Raw genomic sequence first — 19,874 nt, forward strand, 5'->3', positions numbered from 1 at the left:
CAATAACGTAGATGTTCCCGGTTCGAACATGATTGTCTCCGAAGGAGGACACCTGTTTTACACCAAAATTAATGAGAATATGCATTATTAGCTACATACTAATTAGAGTTTTATCTGTTAAAATTTTATATTTTTTCTAAGTTGTGAGCAGTTAGAAGTAAAATAAAGGACGAAGTACGAGATTGTTATTACTTCTTATTAGTTTTTTACTCAGAGGAATATTATTAAAATAATTGGTTATAGAATTTTATAATTTTTCAGTTGCGAGTTTTATTGTATTTAAACAAAGTTAGTGAAATTGTGTTGTGTTTAATGTTGATGGGAGTGTGTGTGGTAACCCTAGTAAGGGTGGCTTTGGTTGTTGTTTTAGAACAGATTTTGGGCAATGGTTGCGGGCTTTTTGGGCTTCCTTGATGAGTCTTGAGTTCTTCATCTTGATTGCTTGCAACTTTCCATAGTGTTTCGATTGCTTGAGATTGTGGTTGTCGTGTGGTAGATTGTCAATCTGATTCCTTAGATGCGGTTAATCTAGTTAAATGAGGCTGGAGTCAAGTCATTTGTATGCTTCTTTGGTTTGGGACATTATAGAGTTGTTGGGGAGACCTTGGAGGGTGGTTTTTCATCACATCTTGAGAGAGGGTAATACTTGTACGAACTTGTTGGCTAAGCATGGAGCTCAGCAGGAGGAGGCCCTTATCGTCATCGAGCACCCTTTGCGGGGTTTGAGTTTTCTCCTTCTACCTAATGCCTTAGGAAAAGCGATGCAATATACACAAGGCATAAACAATTCCAATCATTATAGGAAAAGCGATGCAACGAAATTTGGGAGCAATTGAGTATCTCTTATGAGTTATAACAACTAGGTCATGGTATTGAAAATGTAGAAAGGACACAACCAAGAAGAAAGGAAGTCACTCACAATTTGATTAAAGACTAAGGTATATATATATATATATGCCAGACACAACCATAGTAGAGAAACTGACTAGCACAAGTAGTTCGGAGAATGAATAACAACTAAATTTGAAGTTCTGTCACTTGAAGGCGTGATAAGTATACAATCACAAGTCACAACCGTTAATACAATGTAGGGCGAGGATAGTAAGTAACTCCTAGAGTAATTTGATCTCTTCTCATATATAATGTAAAATGTACCACTAAATGTACACACCCTACACTGTAGTAAAGAAAACTAAGATGCAAACAAACATAAGTTCCTTTAGTGGAATAATACACAATTCTTGTATTGCAAATAACTGTATTTCTTTTGCTTACCAACAAGATCCCAAACATGTACTCATAACTCATGGCCGATTATCTTGGTTATCTTGTTCTTAATCAACAAATCGGCACCAATACCAGTGTTCGCCCCATACCGCATACATTGAATCCAAAGGAATCCCTTTGGTCTCGGGCAAGAACATAAAAACAGAGAGCGTGCTCACAGCAATCCAACCCGCATAGAATAGAAAAGCCCCGAACTTAAAGTGACACAACATTGTCAAGAATGTCTGGGATAGAATAAATATTGCTAAGAACTGCACAGCAATTGCTATGCTTTGCCCAGTGGATCTGATTTTTAAGGGGAAAATCTCACTTGGAATTAGCCAACAGAGAGGGCCCCATGAACAACCAAAACCTGCTGAGTAGAAGCACATTAGCACCAGTACCAGTATTGTTTTGCCTTTTGACATGTGCTCTGTACCATGTACCCCTGTCTCTAGTGCTAGCACAACAGCCACCGCAATCTTCACAATCATCACACATATTAGTAGTAGTTAGTACAACACTACAAGTGTATTATACACTTAATTTTCTCAACCTTAATTAAGGCCACCAAGCAACAATTATGTCGTAAGAGACCCCTCTAATGTTCAAGGTCACTTTGAAAAAGAAAATTTAAGTTTTTCTTTCTAAAAAATTAAGATGTTTGATATTTCAATTTGACATATTTTAATCTAGTTAAAGAAAAACATCCAAAAACATTCAACCCAAAAAGCATCTTTTTAACCTATATGAGAATAAATAATACTACATTCGTTCCTTATTAACTGTCCAATATAAATAAATAAAAATTGTTCCTATATATTGGTCCACTTAGAGTTTCAAGAAAACATTAAATGAAGATTTTCCAAGACATGTTATTGCGGGAACAATAAATGATGAAAGATAAAGAGTTTAATTTCTATGCACTGACCGTCAACCAATCAGATTTCAAGGATATGACAAAATCTGTTTTTTTATTGAATTTCATTAATTGACGCGACACATCTTACAATCTGATTGGTTGATGGTGTAAAAAAAATTTACAATGTAAATGCATTATTCGTTTTCTCAAAGATAAAATGCATTCTAAGGGTGAAATAGGAAAATAAATAATACTTTTATGAATATTAACAAAATTAATTTCCCTTATTTCTTCTCTCTAGACACATAGGAACGGAAGTATTAAATGAAGCAAAAAAGACATTTGGTTAATTACCTCACAGACAAGCATTTGAATGCCACCAACAATGAACAAGAATCTTCGACCAAACCGATCAACAACAGCAGTAGACACCAAAATAGCACAAAGGTTGACAAGTCCCAATATAATAGCTGAAAGCAATGCAGATTCATTGCCAAACCCCACAGATTGAAACAGATTTGGCGCATAAAATGCCACAATGTTGATCCCATTAAGCTGTTGTAACAAAGGGATAGCAAACGCCATCACCAACTGAGGTCGATACCGCTTCTCAAAGATGGTCATGAAACTCTCATGCTCCACCGCTTTCGAAACCTGAGAAGATCGAATCACGTGCTCCAGTTCCGGTTCCACATCGACGGCGGAGCCTCTAGCTTTGCGCAGCGCATGTCTGGCTTGGTTGATTTTGCCGCGTTCGACTAGGCTGCTAGGAGTGTCGTGGATTAGGAACGCGCCGAGGGTCATGATGGTGGCGGGGACGACAGCGAGACCGAGGGAGACGCGCCACCCCCATGTGTGCTTGGCGGTGGCGTAGTTTATGCAGCTCGCGGCCAACACGCCGATTCCGTTGAAGAATTGGAAGCCGGTGTTGAATGCGCCTCGCCATTTGGGTGGAGCGATTTCCGATAGGTACAATGGCGTTGCCTTTATTAGTGGGAAAAATCAAACAACACAAATTAGAGTTTTATATAAATATTGTAAATAAATTTTATATAAATATTTACACTTGAAAAGTAAAGATATATGATTAAAAGCATGAGTAAAAGCAAAACTCTTTATAGTGCATATAAATTAAATCCTTATTATGAATGGTTATTTTTACTCACTTGATTAGTGAAACCGACCCCAAGACCCAGCAAAATACGACCCAAGATGAGCATGGCCTTGTTTTCAGCAGCACCATTAATAGCACCACCAGCAAAAAAGATGCAACCACCCAAGATCATGGTGTTTCTCCGACCCAACGCTGTGGTCACTCGACTGGCTAGGAGAGTAGACACTAACCCCGCTAGATAAAGGGAGGATGTGAATAATGTCAAGATCTCACTGTCATACACACAATACATATTTGTTTCGGCACTTGCAGCCTTTTTCAACACTTCTGGAAAGAATTTTTCAAGAAATGGTTTCATCGTAGTGACACCACCTGAAATTTTCACATCCCTTAACCAAATTAAAGACAATTGCAAAAAAAATATAAATGTACACAATATCAATTGTTATGACTTCAATATAATTAAAGGAGTCAATGGAAATGCAAAATCATTAATAGCTTCAGTACACTTGCATATTAAATATTTGATTACTTATTTGGGACCGTTTTCCACGTTATACTGCCATTTCTTTAACATGTAATTTCACAATTGTTCAAATCTCAGTTTTTCATTGTCATTTAGACAACTTTTTTAAATTATCAAATTATTAATCAGTAATTACTTTAAAGGGTTAATCATCTAATTGATCCCTGTCTTTGTAAGGTCGTTTGCGTTTGGTTCCTTGCCGGAAAATATTGTGATTCTCGTCCCCACGATTGTAACAAGTTTGAATTTAGTCATCGACGGAGGGCGGAGCTCCGGCGAGCACATACGTGTCACGCCACGTGTTAATTTCAATTTCCACATATTTAATTAATAATTAAAATAAAATAAGATAATTAATTAAAAAATAAAAATTATAAATTTTATTAAATCTACTGAAATCAATTTGGAATCAACACACAAAAGAAAATTTTAACTTGAAATCAATTTGGAGTCAACACACACCAGAAAATTTTAACTTGAAATCAATTTGAAGCCAATGTGGGTCATGAAATACCCATTCCGGCTAGCACATGTTAATTGCCAAATCGAACTCTTCCCCATGGCTGCCTTTGATTCCCACCTCCATTGTGCTGCACAACACAAAAGCCATCAGCAAAGGACAAGACCCAACTGTTCTAAGTAGGGGTGTAATCGGACCGGATTGGTTCAGATTTAGGGTGTTTTAATGTCTGAACCAATCAAACATGTTCAGTTTGGGTTGGTTCAGATTTCATGATTTTTACTTTTAAAACCGAAACAAATCAACCCGATCTCAATTAGATTGGTTCGGTTTTGGATGATCAGATTTGAAATAAAAAATATTATTTGGAAAAATACACAAAAATTAAATATGTGAAAAATTATAAAATATATAGAAAAATTTAACATTTTTAAAGAACATAACATTCAATAATGGCATAATTCATATAATTCAAATAAAACTAACATCTGTAATACAAATATAAATATGTAATGTAATGGGCTGAAAGTGTTTGAGCTTAAGTAAGAAAATTCTCAATCCATTGGGTTTGTTCGGATTGATCGGTTTTTCAATCTCCAAATTCGATTCCAGAACCGATGGTGATTGGATTTAGTAAAAAAAATCCGAATCAAACCAATGATCCAATCCAACCCACCATAATGTGTTCGGTTCGGATCGGTTTGATCGGATTCGCGGATCGGACCATACCCGCTTACACCCCTAGTTCTAAGCACAACACAAGCCACTAAGTCACAGCACAAGGACAAAGGAGCCGAGACCAAAGGCTGCAACAACAAACCAGCAGAACCAAAGCTGGAAAAAAAAAACAAATAGGAAAAGAAAGCTAGGGCAGCCACCGACCCAAACCATTTCCTCTCAGCCTCAAAACATCCAGCAATCAGCAGACCAATTTAATTGGTTTCAAAATAAACGAAGGCTGGCAAAAGAAGAGGCGAAGTTGCAGAGATATAGGCAAAGGTTGAAGAAGAATCTAAAGAAGAAGAGGAAAAAGGGGCGTAGTGGCGGCACAGTAAAGGAATAGAGTAAAAATGAATGAAGGAAGATGAGGACAATTTTTTCTTATCACTCACAAATAAAATTGGACCACGATGGGCCAGGTTTGAAATTGACCCACCTTAACGCAGCCTCTTGGTTTCTCTTTCTCTTTCTGAGTACGAATTCAATACCAAAAAAGGAAACCCCCACAAAACGTAGGAATGGCATTTAGGGATGACAACGGGTCGGGACGGGCTCAGATTTTGCCTTTCCCAAACCCAAACCCGTTGTAACCTTAGACCTATGTCCTAACCTAACTTGATGTATAGACTTTTTTTGCAAAACAAGACGCAAATTATATTATTTTGTTGTGAAAAAGTCATGTTATATCTTTTTCCAAAAAATATGGTATCTTATGGTTCAAATATGACCGAATTGTCAACAAATCAAGTTGTTAACATGGTATATATAAGAGTAGTTTTGTATTATATACATATTGTTCGGGTTCGGGTGCGGGTTACACTAATACCAAACACAAACCCAATCATATCGGGTTTTACCCGTAAAAACGGGTTGGGTTCGAGCGGGTGCCCACAGGTTCGGGTTCTATTGCCATCCCTAATGACATTGTTTAATTGCACTACCAAAAAATAGCTCTTCAATTCTTCAATTATTGCTAGAAGCTAGTAGCAAACCCTTTTGTCTCTGTTCTTGATTTTGAAGGACCCAAAGCATACCCTTATTGTGAAAGAAAATTATCATATGGCTTTCCGAACCAAGGTATCCTCATGTTCGGAGACTGAACTTTCGTCTGACAGTCCGTGCACTAACCGATAACTAGTAGAGGCTAGCCAAAGATATTTATCCATTCACAAATATATGTATAAAAACATGAATCATACTAACAAGAATCCCGAAAGATGGGAAAAAATTTGGAAGAGCACGGAGGGTTTATTGATTCACGGTACAAAACTGTGAGATGCAGAGTACACAAGAAATTTGGTGACTAATCAACTCACATTTCTTATAGTGCACCCTAATCTTCACTACAAATTACTCAATAAAAATGAAATTTTTAAAAAAATGTGTACCTGAGATTCCAATGTCATATCCAAAAATGAGTCCACCGGAAGCAGCAACGATGCAAGTGATGACAACTGAGATTGTTATTTTGCCGTTGAAACCGTCACCATTGGCTGAAGAATCAGTGACGAATCCCCCAACAGCCATTTTGGTGGTTGTTCTGTTTCAGTTCTCTGTGCTCCTAGTGTAAGTTAAATTTAAAAATAAGAGTTGTTTAATGGATAAGTAGAGCCGGTTTAAAAAAAAATTGCACTGACATCAATTAATGTATGTCACATAGAAGAAAAAGTTACATTCATTTTTTATTATAATTAAAATAAAAATTGACATTTTTTTTTTTGCAAAATTCAATTGAATGTCTGTGTAAACCTAGTTTACATTATTCTTGTATAAAACTTTAATCCTAAAAATAAATTAGTTTTTTCTTCAACATGTTTAATATAATTGGATGTTAGTGTAAAATTGATCACACTTAAGCCCATGAAATGTTCTCATGATTTCATCATAAATAAAATATAGTGAAGTATATAGTTAGTCTTCCATGTCTTGTGAATTATATACTCGAGTTTTGTTCATTCACGCTCAATTTTATCTTCAATTTTTTTATCACTCATTTTCTAATACTATATTTTATTTTTTTTCTATCACATCACATATTATATTTTTCCTCTTTTTTTGAAAGTTAAATGATTTCATTCATCATGAAAAACTTCGAGTCCCAAACAAGGGACACGAAGAGGAGGCAACCCAAATAAAAATAGGGCCCAAAACCTTTACAGAGGAGAAAAGTAAAAGCCCACCAAAACAATACCCAACACCGGCCCCAACCCAAAAACAACTTATAAAAATCTGCACAAGAAAAGCTTCCAAAGCCAAGAAATAAGCAAACAAATCCATCCCACTCATATATTTTCATTTATTTATTTAACTCTCTTGGTGGAGAGGTAATTTAAATTTGAATAAATTTTTTTTAATACCCAAATTGGGTTGCTTTCTGTTGTTTAATGCATGATTATTTAATAATATCTCATTAACCCATTACATCAAAACTTTGCCTTGCATAAGCATTTTTTTTTTGAACCAGCATAAGCATATATATATCTTGATTAAAATGATAAGAGTTCATTTCTATTTAATTTTTTAATAAGCGAGTTCATTTCTAATGAGTTGGTTACCTACTTTGTCACATCACACATAGTCTCACTAACTAATCTGACCAAAGATTCTCTTATAAAGACAACGTACATGTAAAAAAGGTAACATTCTCATGTTTGGTAGAAGTTTTAAATTTTTTATTCTCGGATATGAAATATTTTCAGGCAAGTAAATCACACATGATTTTTTAAATTTCATTCTCATCTCAAAGAAGGGGAGTCGTACATTCCCATGCTTGGGAATGAAAGTTATTTTCCTCTACTTTTTTTCTATTTTTATATTTTTTCTATTAAATGATTTTGAAAAACATTTCCAGGAATAACATATTTTTGTATTTTTTCTATTAAATGATTTTGAAAAACATTTTCAAGAATAACATATACTAATCAAACACATTGTCATTTTACCCGAGAATGACTTTGCGGGTAATGAGATTCCTGGAAAACAACATTCCTGAAAATATTTTTGTAAAACTTGTAACAAACGCCACGTATCACTTGGAAGAGCGTCACTTTGGTAGATAGTTGAGACTATAGTAGATATTTTTTACCGACATTTATTTATTTATTTCAAAAACGGTTCCTCAATCGTAGGAGTGTTCACAGTTTGAATTACTTCCATTTTAATAGTAAAATTCATCTAATCCCATTGTTTTGGTTTTGAAATTTAATCATCCAATCGATTATGTGATTTTTTTCAAATCGGACTCAATCCAATCCAATCCAATTTTTGTCAGTTTAGCTCGAATTGGATTTCAAATTTTCAATGAAATTTTAATAGACAGCCTCGAAACTTACCTCATATATACATTGTTAAAGGAAAATTCGGTTTGATTGCTGCAAACTAAATATATTCATTAGATATAAAAAAACTCGGTTATTAATCGAAAATGTTAAAGTATTTTTTAATAAAAATCTTAAAAAGGCTTAATGTATTACATAAATTACCAACTTTTATATTAATCTGCTTTCTAAAAAAATGAACAGTTAAACCTTGAAGGCTAGCTAGGAATGAAACAATGAGAAATTTTGCAACATTTTGATATCAAGTATTTCGTTTGATGATTCACTTCAAGGTAGAAGCAATGAAATTTTTGTTTTGAGAGAAGAAATAGTAAATGAAAAATAAACTTGTACAATATATAAATATATGAGTCACAAAAAATAAACGGTTATAAATAGACACAAATTTTTCTCTCGAATCTCGATAATATATAATGAGTTTAATGGATATGCACTGACAGTGTAAAATAGTTTTACACAGTCATCCAATCAAAGCATGCCACATAAGAGAGATAATTACATTTTACTTTAATTTTAATTAAAAGAATAAGATATTTTCTGATTTGGCGGAATTTAATTGGATGTCTGTGTAAAACTATTTTACACTGTCAGTGCATATCCATTAAACTCATATATAATATGTTATACTAATTTATTTTTTAAGACCCTAACACAATTGAGGGGCCTAAGGCCATTATCTCAATTCTCTAGGCCATACACGACCCTGATTATACACTAAGCACGTAGCTGATAAAATATTATAACTTACAAGCAAAACCAAAATGCAATCACAATAATATGGTAGACCACTAAAACCAATAAGCAATCAACATACGTCACACATAATGAAAAAAAGCTTAATATAACACAACAACAAGAACACCGAAATGGGTTGATAGTAGAAAACTTACACAAGGTGGAAATGCCTGTTTGTTTAAGGACTGAACGTCCTCCCGTTTGCTCCTCTTGGAATTCAAGAACACGAATTCCAATCATCAAAATGTAGAAGAGGAAATGTTACTTTTATGTTGGACTCAACGTAACGTAAAAACAAATGGAGCCGCAATAAGTGGCGGAACTTCTAAGGGATAGGTGGTGGCCATTGCCTCCCCGAAATTTTCATAGAAACTTACAATACCCCTTATGTTGTATGCATTAGTTATATTGGTATAGAAAATTGCTAGTCAACAAGGTGTTTGATACTCCCATATGCTCTTCCAGGTTCTTTTCTGTCTTCACTTGCTTCTATTCCACTCTTCGTAATTTTCCTCACCGTCTATGGCCTTGTTTCTACCTAAAAATTTCACATTTTCTACCCAATAAGTGTTACCCTCCACTCCGGTGGCAATCTTTTTCTGTTATGAGGCGTGAGAGCTTTTTTGGGAGAGTTGAAGAACAAGAGACACAGGGAGCGTGAATGCTAATCACTAATTTGTGGGTTGTGAACTTTTTTTCATTAAATGTGTGGTGAGAATGAGAGGCATGAAGCTTAATTTGTGAGTGGTTATATTTTTTCATTGATGTGTGGTGAGACTAGAACACAAGGAAGTAATTGCTTTCTTTATATTAGTTTTCTTATTTTTTTTATTCAATGTAAATTATTAATTAAAATGAATGAATGATACAAAGTCTTTAAAAATAACTAATAGTTTTAGTTTTTTTCATATAAATACCAAAAAGAATGATTTTATTTAACATATCTTGTGACCACAGTCATAATCGCAACCACAAGAGAGGTTTGAAAGCTTGATTGATACCACTCTTATTTTGGCCCTCCCATAAATATTGTCCAAGCTTCCCCACTGGTAATAACAGATCTACTAACTTAAAATGCAAGGTTCAATTGCACTGTTCATGAGCACCATTTTTTTTTGTTGCACTTGCCAGATATTTGGGCCTACTTCAAATTCGGGCTGCATTGGTTTTGATAGGGTTAGCAGATATGAACCCCTATCACCTTTCTTCCCTTTTTGCTCCTGTGAATCGACTTCTGCTACCTACCTCTGTACTATCCTTTTTTTTTTATAAGCACCTCTGTACTATCCTAGCTATAGCCAGCTCTGCTTTGCCCTTCCTGTATCACCATCATCTACGTTGTAGCCGGCCAGAACCCCTCTCTGAACATCATCTCACCTCATCCCCTTTTGCTACCCTAGCTATTGCATACGCCCCATGTACTCTACTCTTCTCTAGGTCGTCCTTCTTGTATCCCTTTGCTGGATTGTTGCATAAAGCTGAAAGCTATAACCCTCGAAAGTTTACATATTTCCTTTGCACGGTTCAAGCTTCGATGTAACTCTCCATCTGTGATCTATAATCTACACCCTACCTCGAAACAAGCTATTGATTCTGCTTTCCAGGTTGTGTGGCTACACCCTAGATCAGAAAGCCAGCTCTTAATTCTTCTTTACAGGTGGGTTGATTTGATGCACTGCCGATATTGCTGGATTCACTATCTTTATATCTGTAGCTTTTTTGTGCTTATAAATTGAACCAGTGGTTGCCAGGTTCAAATTCATTCTCTTTACATGTTTACATATGGTTTGTTCTCGATGAGGTTGAGAGGTCGAAGAGACCAACGAGACCCTTCACCTGCAGATGCGAGCTCAAGATTCATCAATGCGATGCCATTATTTCCACCACCCCATCAGTTCCAAATTTGGTGATTATCAATGGCCAATTTTCTTCCCCCATGCGTTGTTAGTACAAAGTTTCAATTCTTAGTTGCATTGTGAATTGGGATAAGTGTGAAACAAACAATTTTTTTATCTGGTGCAGGAACAATGCAATGCAATGGGTGTATGGTCTAAAGATAAAAGGGAAGCAGACATGATTTAGGGGTTCCCGAACCATTGGGCATGTATTTATTTTTCTTTTGAATTCTTTCTTCTGATTATTGATTTTGGAATTGGATTTTGATATGCCAAATGGTGATATGTATGTTTTTATTTGTGCAGTTTGTATGCTTTATGTACATATTACCAAGGAGCATAGTGATTAATACAAACTTTGTGATCGAATGTAGATGATGGAATGTTGGCACGAGTATGTCGAGAAGAAAATATCAGCTTCAACAGTATTTTCTCCCTCTCCTCCTCCACCAAAGGTAACGAGAGATTTTTTTAGAACTAAAGTTGGTCAAGCAAATTATGATTTCAATTTTGATTGCAGAAGCTCACTTTTCACTGTGGAGTATAGATATTACCTAAAAATATGATTGGTGCATTGCCTAAGGGATCTGTGATTCTAATATGTATTATGAACAAGTAGTAAAAGGTGAATCGCTACCACTAGATTTTCCTTGAACCATTGCTTTATCCAATTTATGATATAATCTGTAATATAGATAACAAAGAAAAATTTATCCATCAGCTGATCAATGGCTTGAGCCTTGAAGGAATCTGAGAAACTAAATTTACATATTTTATGATTTCAAAAAAACTGGTTGAGTTTGAAACATCTTGACTGATTGGCTATAAACTAGAGCATGTTCATAAAGGTGGACATAAACTACTCTATCTTTCCATTTAATATGATATTTCATTTGAGCGTTAACAAATGTGCTTCATGGTTTTCTTTTTCTTGTGTGTTTACTTACAGTGATGAACTGAGGACACCTATGGAAGCAGTAATTGGGTTGCTTGACATCCTTATATCTGATGATTGTCTCAAAAATGAACAATATTCAACAGTTACCCAAACAAGAAAATGCTCAACCGCCCTGCTCCGCCTTCTTAACAATATTTTGGATCTGAGCTAGGTGAGATTAGGCTAAGTTTTTGTCCAGGAATAACAGAAAACAAACTCCAAGTTTCTTTTCCACTGTTATAACTCTGCACTTCTGCAATTGAGTGATTTACTAGCGTTTTTTCCCTTTCTCTATATGGCTACTGTTACTTTTCTTAGTTTATATTATATTTTTGTTGTTAAGGTTAAGTTCATCTTTCATATTTGCAGGAAACTGAAGCAGAATTGAAATTGAAAAATGTTCAGGAATTCGCCAAGGCAGAGTTAAATGCAGCCTTAGCAAATGAGAAGGCAGCCCAAATTGAAAAAATGGCTGAAGCAAATATTAATGCGAGACTTCTCCTAAAATAAAGGATGGGTAGATACACCCAGATTTAATTAGTGCGGCGATGAACTTAATTACTTTATGAAAAGGATATAATTTTCAATATGTGACTTATATAAGAATAAAATAGCTGTTATAGTCTTTTTGAGTATCAGAAATTTTTCGAATATCTACCAGAGTAACTTTGGCATAAAGGTCCAAATTTTAGTAACAACTAAAAAAAACATGCTAAAAACAAATCCAATTATGGTTTTAGCTTTCTTATGCAATCTTTATCAGATTACATTCAGTAAAACTCTGCATAGTAGGCAATTGTGTTCTTAGTCATTACTTGATACAGAGTGCTAGGTGCTCATTTACATGGTAGGTTCATTGTGGAGGAATTTTAGTAGTAATGGAGTTCCTGGTGATGCTAGAGGGCCTTTAATGCTTTACATGCAGAGTACCCTAAAAAAATATATCATTGTTTGGATCTCCTCTGGCTTGTGACCGACCTTTCTGTATAACCAAAACAAGTATTGAGTAAATTATTTATACACAATTTTCAGTACAATGGCATTAAGGCTGGTGGGTTCAACCTGATTTGAAAATGTAAAATGTAAAAATGTGAATTTCTTATCCTCAATTTGTTGTATATGGACGTGGTTTGCCTTTTCAAAAGAAGAATCAGACCACTGCAACTTTCCATGTGGTTTTGCTGGATTTGAACTGCTTATTATTTTGTCAATGGAAAGCATTGTTTTCCTTGCATCATTATGTGTTGCTGGGCAACTAAACCATGGCGACTTTGACATTATTGAGTAACTGTTTGGTTATACAAACATAGATTTCTAACTTCTAAGTATTGATCAAGGAGCATGCATGTTAAAAAGAACAAAATACTGGCCAAAACTTTTTATACCTGCAAAGTTCTTAGTAGTTAATTCAATTGTCTTTCTCAAAGGTGTGAAATATTTGAAGAAGCTCGACAAAGTCATGCTGCACAAAATACTGGGCAGACTTTTTATAGCTGCAAAGTTTACATCAAAATTTCGCTCTCTTTTCTTTCTCTTTCGCTATCCTGATTCAAACTCTTTCCTACTTAAATTGAGGTGTGAAAGAAACTGTGATCTTGTACTAAAAGACATCTTTTTTTTTGTTACAAAGGAAAATTAAACAAAGACTAAACAAAGCGTCTTGGCACAAAAGAGACACAACAACAGAAGGAGAAAACTTCCAAACTTGCCAACGACATCCATCTCGGGTTGCATATTTGGCTAAAGCATCGGCAATTATGTTACTCTCTCGTGGAAGTTGAGTAACAAATACCTACCACTCCTACAAAATACATTTATTTCTAAATTCTAATACATTTTGAAAACAAATTCTTCAATGAATTTAGTACACAATTAAGACTAAGTGCATAACAGAATTTTTTAAATCTCTATTTGTTAAAGATTTGTAAAATTTAAAACTCAAGGGTAAATTATGAAAATATATTTAAATGGGAATAATTCCTTTGATATTTAAATGTGTTTAAAAGAAATCATTATAAGTAGCAAACTTAAATAAATCTATAACTAAACTTATTAAGTTTTGAATTATAAATTGTAGATTGATACATTGTGCAATGATTCTAAAAAAGAGAACATCATACTTTTAGGCTAGACTAACTTGAATGCTACATTTAAAAATGAAAAAATCCTACTTATAGATTGCAAATTTTAAATTCATGGCTTTACATATTAGTTAGGAAAAAATTATAGTCATCTGGTTTCAATATTTATAATTAAAAAATAATTTGCTTCAATAAAAATCAAGCGATGATATCCCCTCAATAGTTTTATTTTCTTCCATTTATGCGATCTTATGTTCTTTATTAACTGCTCACTTTGAAGAAAAAATATGTTCCTATATATCTGTCTACATAGAGTTCAAGAAAGCATTAAATCATGTTTTTTCAAGAAATACCCTTGCAGGAACCATAAATGAGGAAAGATAAATTGCATTCTAAAGGATGAAATAGAAATATGAAAGATAAATTGCATCCCTTAATATTGTGTTTCTCCTCTCCATTGTCAGTTATATAGGAAGGGAAGTAGTATCATATATAAGTAATTAATATTAATAGAAAATCTTCATTAAAATATAATTGATATTTGTGCTTTTATAAAAAAAATATTACTATATACTAAATCTTTGTATTTATTGGTATTATTTTAATATTCTTGATACTAATTGCATAAATAATGTATCATATGATGTGATACATTTACTTAAAATCATGTAATTAATTAAGCCAATAAAATTACAAATTACTTATAAAACCATATTTTTCTTTAAAAAAATTAATAAAAAATAAACCAGATAAAATTAAGTATTAAGAGTTCGTGCATCGCACATGGCATAAAATAGGCTATATCTTATGTCAATATAATATTTTTTAGAATATTGTTGCTTTGTATCCTGTAAATTTGATCATCAAAGCTACTTTGAATTTGTTTATGACATTGTTCTGTAATCAGTTTAGCATATGCTAAAAAGGTCTACATTAAAATGAGACTTTTAATTGCCAAATTGGAAACTGTTATAATCTTCGAGTAGCGATACATATACACTCAACTTATCCATCACCTATCAAATCACTTATTCTCTCTTTTTTCTTCTTCTTTTCATGGGGTTCAGAGGTAGTTGGGGGGTGTTCACATAACTTAATTCATAATCTTCAACCTTTATTTGATTTTGAGCAGGTCTATAGTGTTGTAAATATGCTACATTTTTTTAAGCAGTTGACGTTTCAATTTCTATGAGTTTAAAGGAGTTTGGCAGAGTAAAATTTTTTTTTGCCAACTTTTACCATGATGTTGTGGAGGTGGAATATGCAAACTTTATTCAACCAGCTCCTGCCAATGAAGATTTTTTGTGGACTGCTGACCTCTCTCCTGCATTGTGCAGGGGGAATCAACCTCTGGTAATAGCTATCTATTTTGTTCAAACTTTTTCTTTTTCTAAAATTGACAACAGATCCTTTAAACTATTTAGTTTTGATTTTGTAGCCCATACCAGTATCTGTTGTGATTGATCATCTTGACCATCGCCCACACTCCGTTAGTGTTAGACTAGCTAATGGTATTACGCATGAATGGCAACTCATTTGGGACAACAAGAGGGTGTGTCAATGCATGACGGGGGTTGGCTGGTATCAATTTTGCAGGTCCAAGAAATTCAAGTTCTGCGAGCAACTACAATTCTTCAAGCTTCCACAAAACAACACTTTCAAAGTGGTTATTATTCGAAACTAATAGGTGCTCGTGATGGTGTGTGAAAATGAACAATCTGTTTCTTCAACTGCAGTAGCTCCTTTAATAATTTAGCTTTGTCGTCTTTTTACTATTTTGCTAGCTTGCCTTTGATGTCTGTTGTTCTTTATACAATTGCAAAAACTTTATTCTGTCTCTTGAAATTGCGATTTTATTTGTTAAGCCCTTCGATGTTGTTCATCTTATCGATTGATAAGTAAGCTAGGTCGTACTCATATTGTTGAAAGCACGTAAGGGAATATATTAAGTCGTTTTTGTTACTTGATAAGCCTTTATAAGTTGGTATTCAACGGATGCTCCAACATTTTTAATGTTTCATATCATAGTCAGAGATGTATCTTTTGTAATAGTCTATCTACGTACATTTATGGTCTGTCAAAGAACAAACCATTTAAACGCATAAAATGAGCAGTGGTGATATGTGTATACACTTGAAGGATAAAAATGCGAACAAAGGAATATAAACAGGTTCCGTGCATCGCACGGGTAAGATCCTAGTCACGTTTAAAGATAAGGGCTGAAGTGAAAAATAATATGATAACCATGGGCGAAGATGTAAATTAATATAATATATATTTATATATATACTACGTTCGGTTTGGTCTGGATAGATCGGTTTTGAAAAATGGAACCAAATCTGAACCAATCTAATAAAAAAAACAAGAGTTTTTTTGATTATCGATTTTTTCAAGTTTTTGGTTTTTTGGTTTGGTTTAACCGGTTTAGTTCTGTTTGGATTTGTTTTGAACACTCCTACTCAGTATTTTTGAATGTGCACATTTTTACCCGAATCACTTTCAGCCACCGCACCGCCACTGAAATTACTTTCTCTCCTTCTCCACCGCCAAGATGGTCGGGCCCTCGTACCTGATCTTCGCACCAAGGCTAGTACATATTATCGGCAACCTTGTCCATATTCCGCGGAGAACTCAACAAGGTTGGTGGATACCAACCATCATATACGATGTGGTCTTCGACGATAACTTATGGGATTCTCTAACGACGATGGCCACTTGGTTGATGAGGACTGTTGCATTTAGGAGTTCATTAACAGCAATCGTCGCTTGGTTGTTGACGGTTGTTAACCATCGTGACGAGTGTAGTGGGGGGAATGAGAGTTTATTTTTTTCCACTTTGGTGCCAATGATCCAACATGATCTACTCGTGGTCCCAAAGATGAAGGGAACTTCTCAGCCAGAGAATGGATGGACCATCAAGGTCCGAAGTAGATAGAATGGTGGTATGATTCTGAAGCTCCATTTGGTTTGTTTTGCCAGGGTCAACTGGAAAAAAACTCAGATGCTCAAGTCAATGAATGATTCAGTTGTGTAAGTATATAGTCGTCATAGATAATATAATTTATGCTTAATTAAGTTCTTGGTCCCCAACCTTTGCCATAAATATGGCTTTAGTCCCTCACTGGCGTAAGTGTGCGGATTGATCCCTAGTTTTTGGACAAAAAGTTGGTTTTGGTCCCTCCGGCTGGTTTGGTCAACGTCGGAGCTCCGGGAAGCTCATGTGGCACTGCCACGTCATTTAATGAACTTCGATGGATTTTTTTTCTTTCAAATTAAAAAAAACTGATGAAGAAGGGATGTCGATTGATTTGGAGCGGTGGCTGAGATTCTTTTTCTCCTGCTTGAAACTCCCAGATCTGCAAACTTCACCTTCGCGTGTTGCAAACCCAACACCATATTTGGAGAAGGCGTGGTCGAGGGAGAGGGTGTTTTCTTCACTGCTGCCTTGTAGTAGTCAGTGGCGGCCTCCTCCGCTGTGTCAAAAGTCCCCGGCCAGACCCGCCTCCGTTGGTTCGAGTCGCGGATCTCAAGTGTGGGAGCCGTTAGGGTGGTGGTGGTGGCGGTTATTTTTATAGGGTTTTGTTGATGTGCTCGACCTTGAGGAGGCAGACGATGTAGATGGACTGGGAGAGCATCTGGAGGAGAATTTCTGTTCATCGACATCATCCCTTGGCTTCGCGGGTTTTGCTCAGAAGGTGGATAAAAGCTTTGGAAATCGCCAAACGTTATTTGGCATTTGAGAAACAAGGACGTTAATTGATTTTTGAAAATTTAAGTGTGCATGTTCCTCGACACTATCCCTTGAGTTTTGAAAATTCAATTTAAATAAAAAATTAAAATTTCTTTTATTTTTTAGAATTTTAAATAATTTCATTTTTAAATTAATTAGTTTTTTTAATTTAAAAGAAAAAATCCACCTAAGCTCATTAAATGACGTGACAGTGCCACATGAGTTTCCCGGAGCTCCGGCGTTTACCCAAACTGCCGAAGGGACCAAAGCCAACTATTTGGCAAAAAACTAGGGACCACTCCCCACACTTACGTCGGCGAGGGACTAAATCCATATTTATGATAAAGGTTGGGGACCAAAAACTTATTTAAGCCTATAATTTACATGATTTATAAGGGAAAACATTTACATGACCCCGTATTCGACACAGTTATCGTAAAATATGTAGTTATTTGATGAAGACCAAGATATAATGGGATAAGTGGTCAAGCGAGTTAGGATTTGGCTCAATCTTCAATCTCATAAAGGTTTGAACATTTAAATCAAGTGATGAGCCCTCCAACCGAGTAAGGTGGGGCTGTCGCCTTGTTAGACTGGTCGAGGAGTTCGGTTCGAAACACTTTTTCCCTCAAACAAGAAGAGGGTTACATTTAAGATAAAGTTACATTTTCCCCTTTCTTTTAAAAATAAGGCTTAAATAAGTTTTTGGTCCATAACCTTTACCGTATGTTTGGTTTTCGTCCCTCGCCGGAGCAAAGGTGGATTTTAGTCCCTAACCTTTGCCAAAAGGTTTGGTTTTCATCCCTCCGAAGCTCTAGGTCAACGCCGGAGCTCCGGTGGCCCATGTGGCATGGCCACGTGGGATTAATGAACCCAGGTGTTAATTTTTTATTTAAAAAAAGAAAGAATTTAACTCAGTAATAAAAAATCCATTTAACCTAAACTAATCTCTCACATAAACCCTCTCTTCAATCTAATAGCATCAGACCCACACACACCCCCCATTTACCCCTTTATTTAATCACCATTGTTTTATCCTCTTCAATTCAATAGCATCACACACAAGAGAAGAAAGTCCAGAAATATAAAATTGGTCACAAAACCCCAACTTGCAATCCCACAACAAATCCATTATTCTCCTTCCACTTCCGCACAACACAAACAGCTGTTGGGTTTCTCACTCAGGAATCACACAGAAGCAATTGATAATCACAATCAATGCTAGGGTTAGAGTACAACCAATATTGGAAGAAGAAAGAGAATCAAGAATCACTCTTAATGCTAATCATCAGCTAAACACGGTGTCAATGAAGAGAGAGAGAAAATGATTAGAGGAAAATTTTTTTATTGAATTGCACTAAATCACATAGTGTTGACTCTGAGTATTTATTACTTAGCTGAGGACCTAAGTCCACTAACATCAGACCCTAGGGACCAAACTATAAAAGCAACATACATTTCTGAATTACAATTAACTCCAATACTCCCTCCTAATTCAGAATACTATCAAGTGACATGATGTTGAGTTTCTTGCACAGCAAAGAAAACCTCTCAGCCTTCAAAGGCTTAGTGAACAAATCTGCAAGTTGATCTTCAGTTGGACAATGCACAAGCATCAGCTTTTCCTTAGACACTTGGTCTCTCAGAAAATGAAACCTAGTTTCAATATGTTTGCTACGTCCATGTGCCACTAGATGCTTGGCCAAGTCAATCGCTGACTTATTATCAATCGGAAGCTTCATTGTGCTAGATGTCTTCAGTCCAATCTCTTCTAACAACATGCTAAGCCACACAGCCTGACAAGAACCATAAGAAGCTGCAACATACTCAGCTTCACACGATGATAGAGCAACAAAAGATTGCTTCTTTGAGCACCAAGAGATTGGTGCATCACCACAGAGAAACACAAACCCTGTTGTGCTCTTCCAATCATCCTTGTCACCACACCAGTCAGCATCAACATATCCAATGATCTCAGTTCTTCTATTGTGAGCCTTGTCAGGAAATAGAATACCATGATCTAATGTACCTTTCACATATCTGAGAATCCTCTTAGCTGCTAGAAAATGAGACTCCTTAGGCTGTTCTATAAACCTGTTCACCAGTCCCACACCATAGCTAAGCTCAGGCCTACTGCAACACAAATATCTCAGTGAACCTACAATCTGCTTAAACAAAGTAGAATTCACTGCTTTTCCAGTATCATCCTT

The 19,874-nt window shown here is 35.3% G+C and overlaps 1 protein-coding gene across 2 annotated transcripts; it reads right to left on the bottom strand.

Moving 5' to 3' along the window:
• Positions 1-998: 998 nt before the first annotated feature.
• LOC130734229 (sugar transport protein 5-like) lies at positions 999-9,663 on the bottom strand. 2 transcript variants are annotated; one of them, XM_057586573.1, is made up of 5 exons: positions 9,177-9,663; positions 6,337-6,501; positions 3,295-3,614; positions 2,483-3,112; positions 999-1,748 (listed from the first exon to the last, which is right to left on the bottom strand). In XM_057586573.1, the coding sequence occupies exons 2-5, from the start codon at positions 6,473-6,475 to the stop codon at positions 1,335-1,337; spliced, it is 1,503 nt and encodes a 500-aa protein (XP_057442556.1). In that variant the 5' UTR covers positions 6,476-6,501; positions 9,177-9,663; the 3' UTR covers positions 999-1,334. The 2 variants fall into 2 exon arrangements, with proteins under 2 accessions (XP_057442556.1, XP_057442555.1); XM_057586572.1 differs by having other exon boundaries at positions 6,337-6,509.
• Positions 9,664-19,874: the final 10,211 nt, after the last annotated feature.

The sequence above is a fragment of the Lotus japonicus genome, chromosome 1 (genome assembly GCF_012489685.1).
Source record: "Lotus japonicus ecotype B-129 chromosome 1, LjGifu_v1.2".
In the NCBI taxonomy this organism is placed as follows: Eukaryota; Viridiplantae; Streptophyta; class Magnoliopsida; order Fabales; family Fabaceae; genus Lotus; species Lotus japonicus.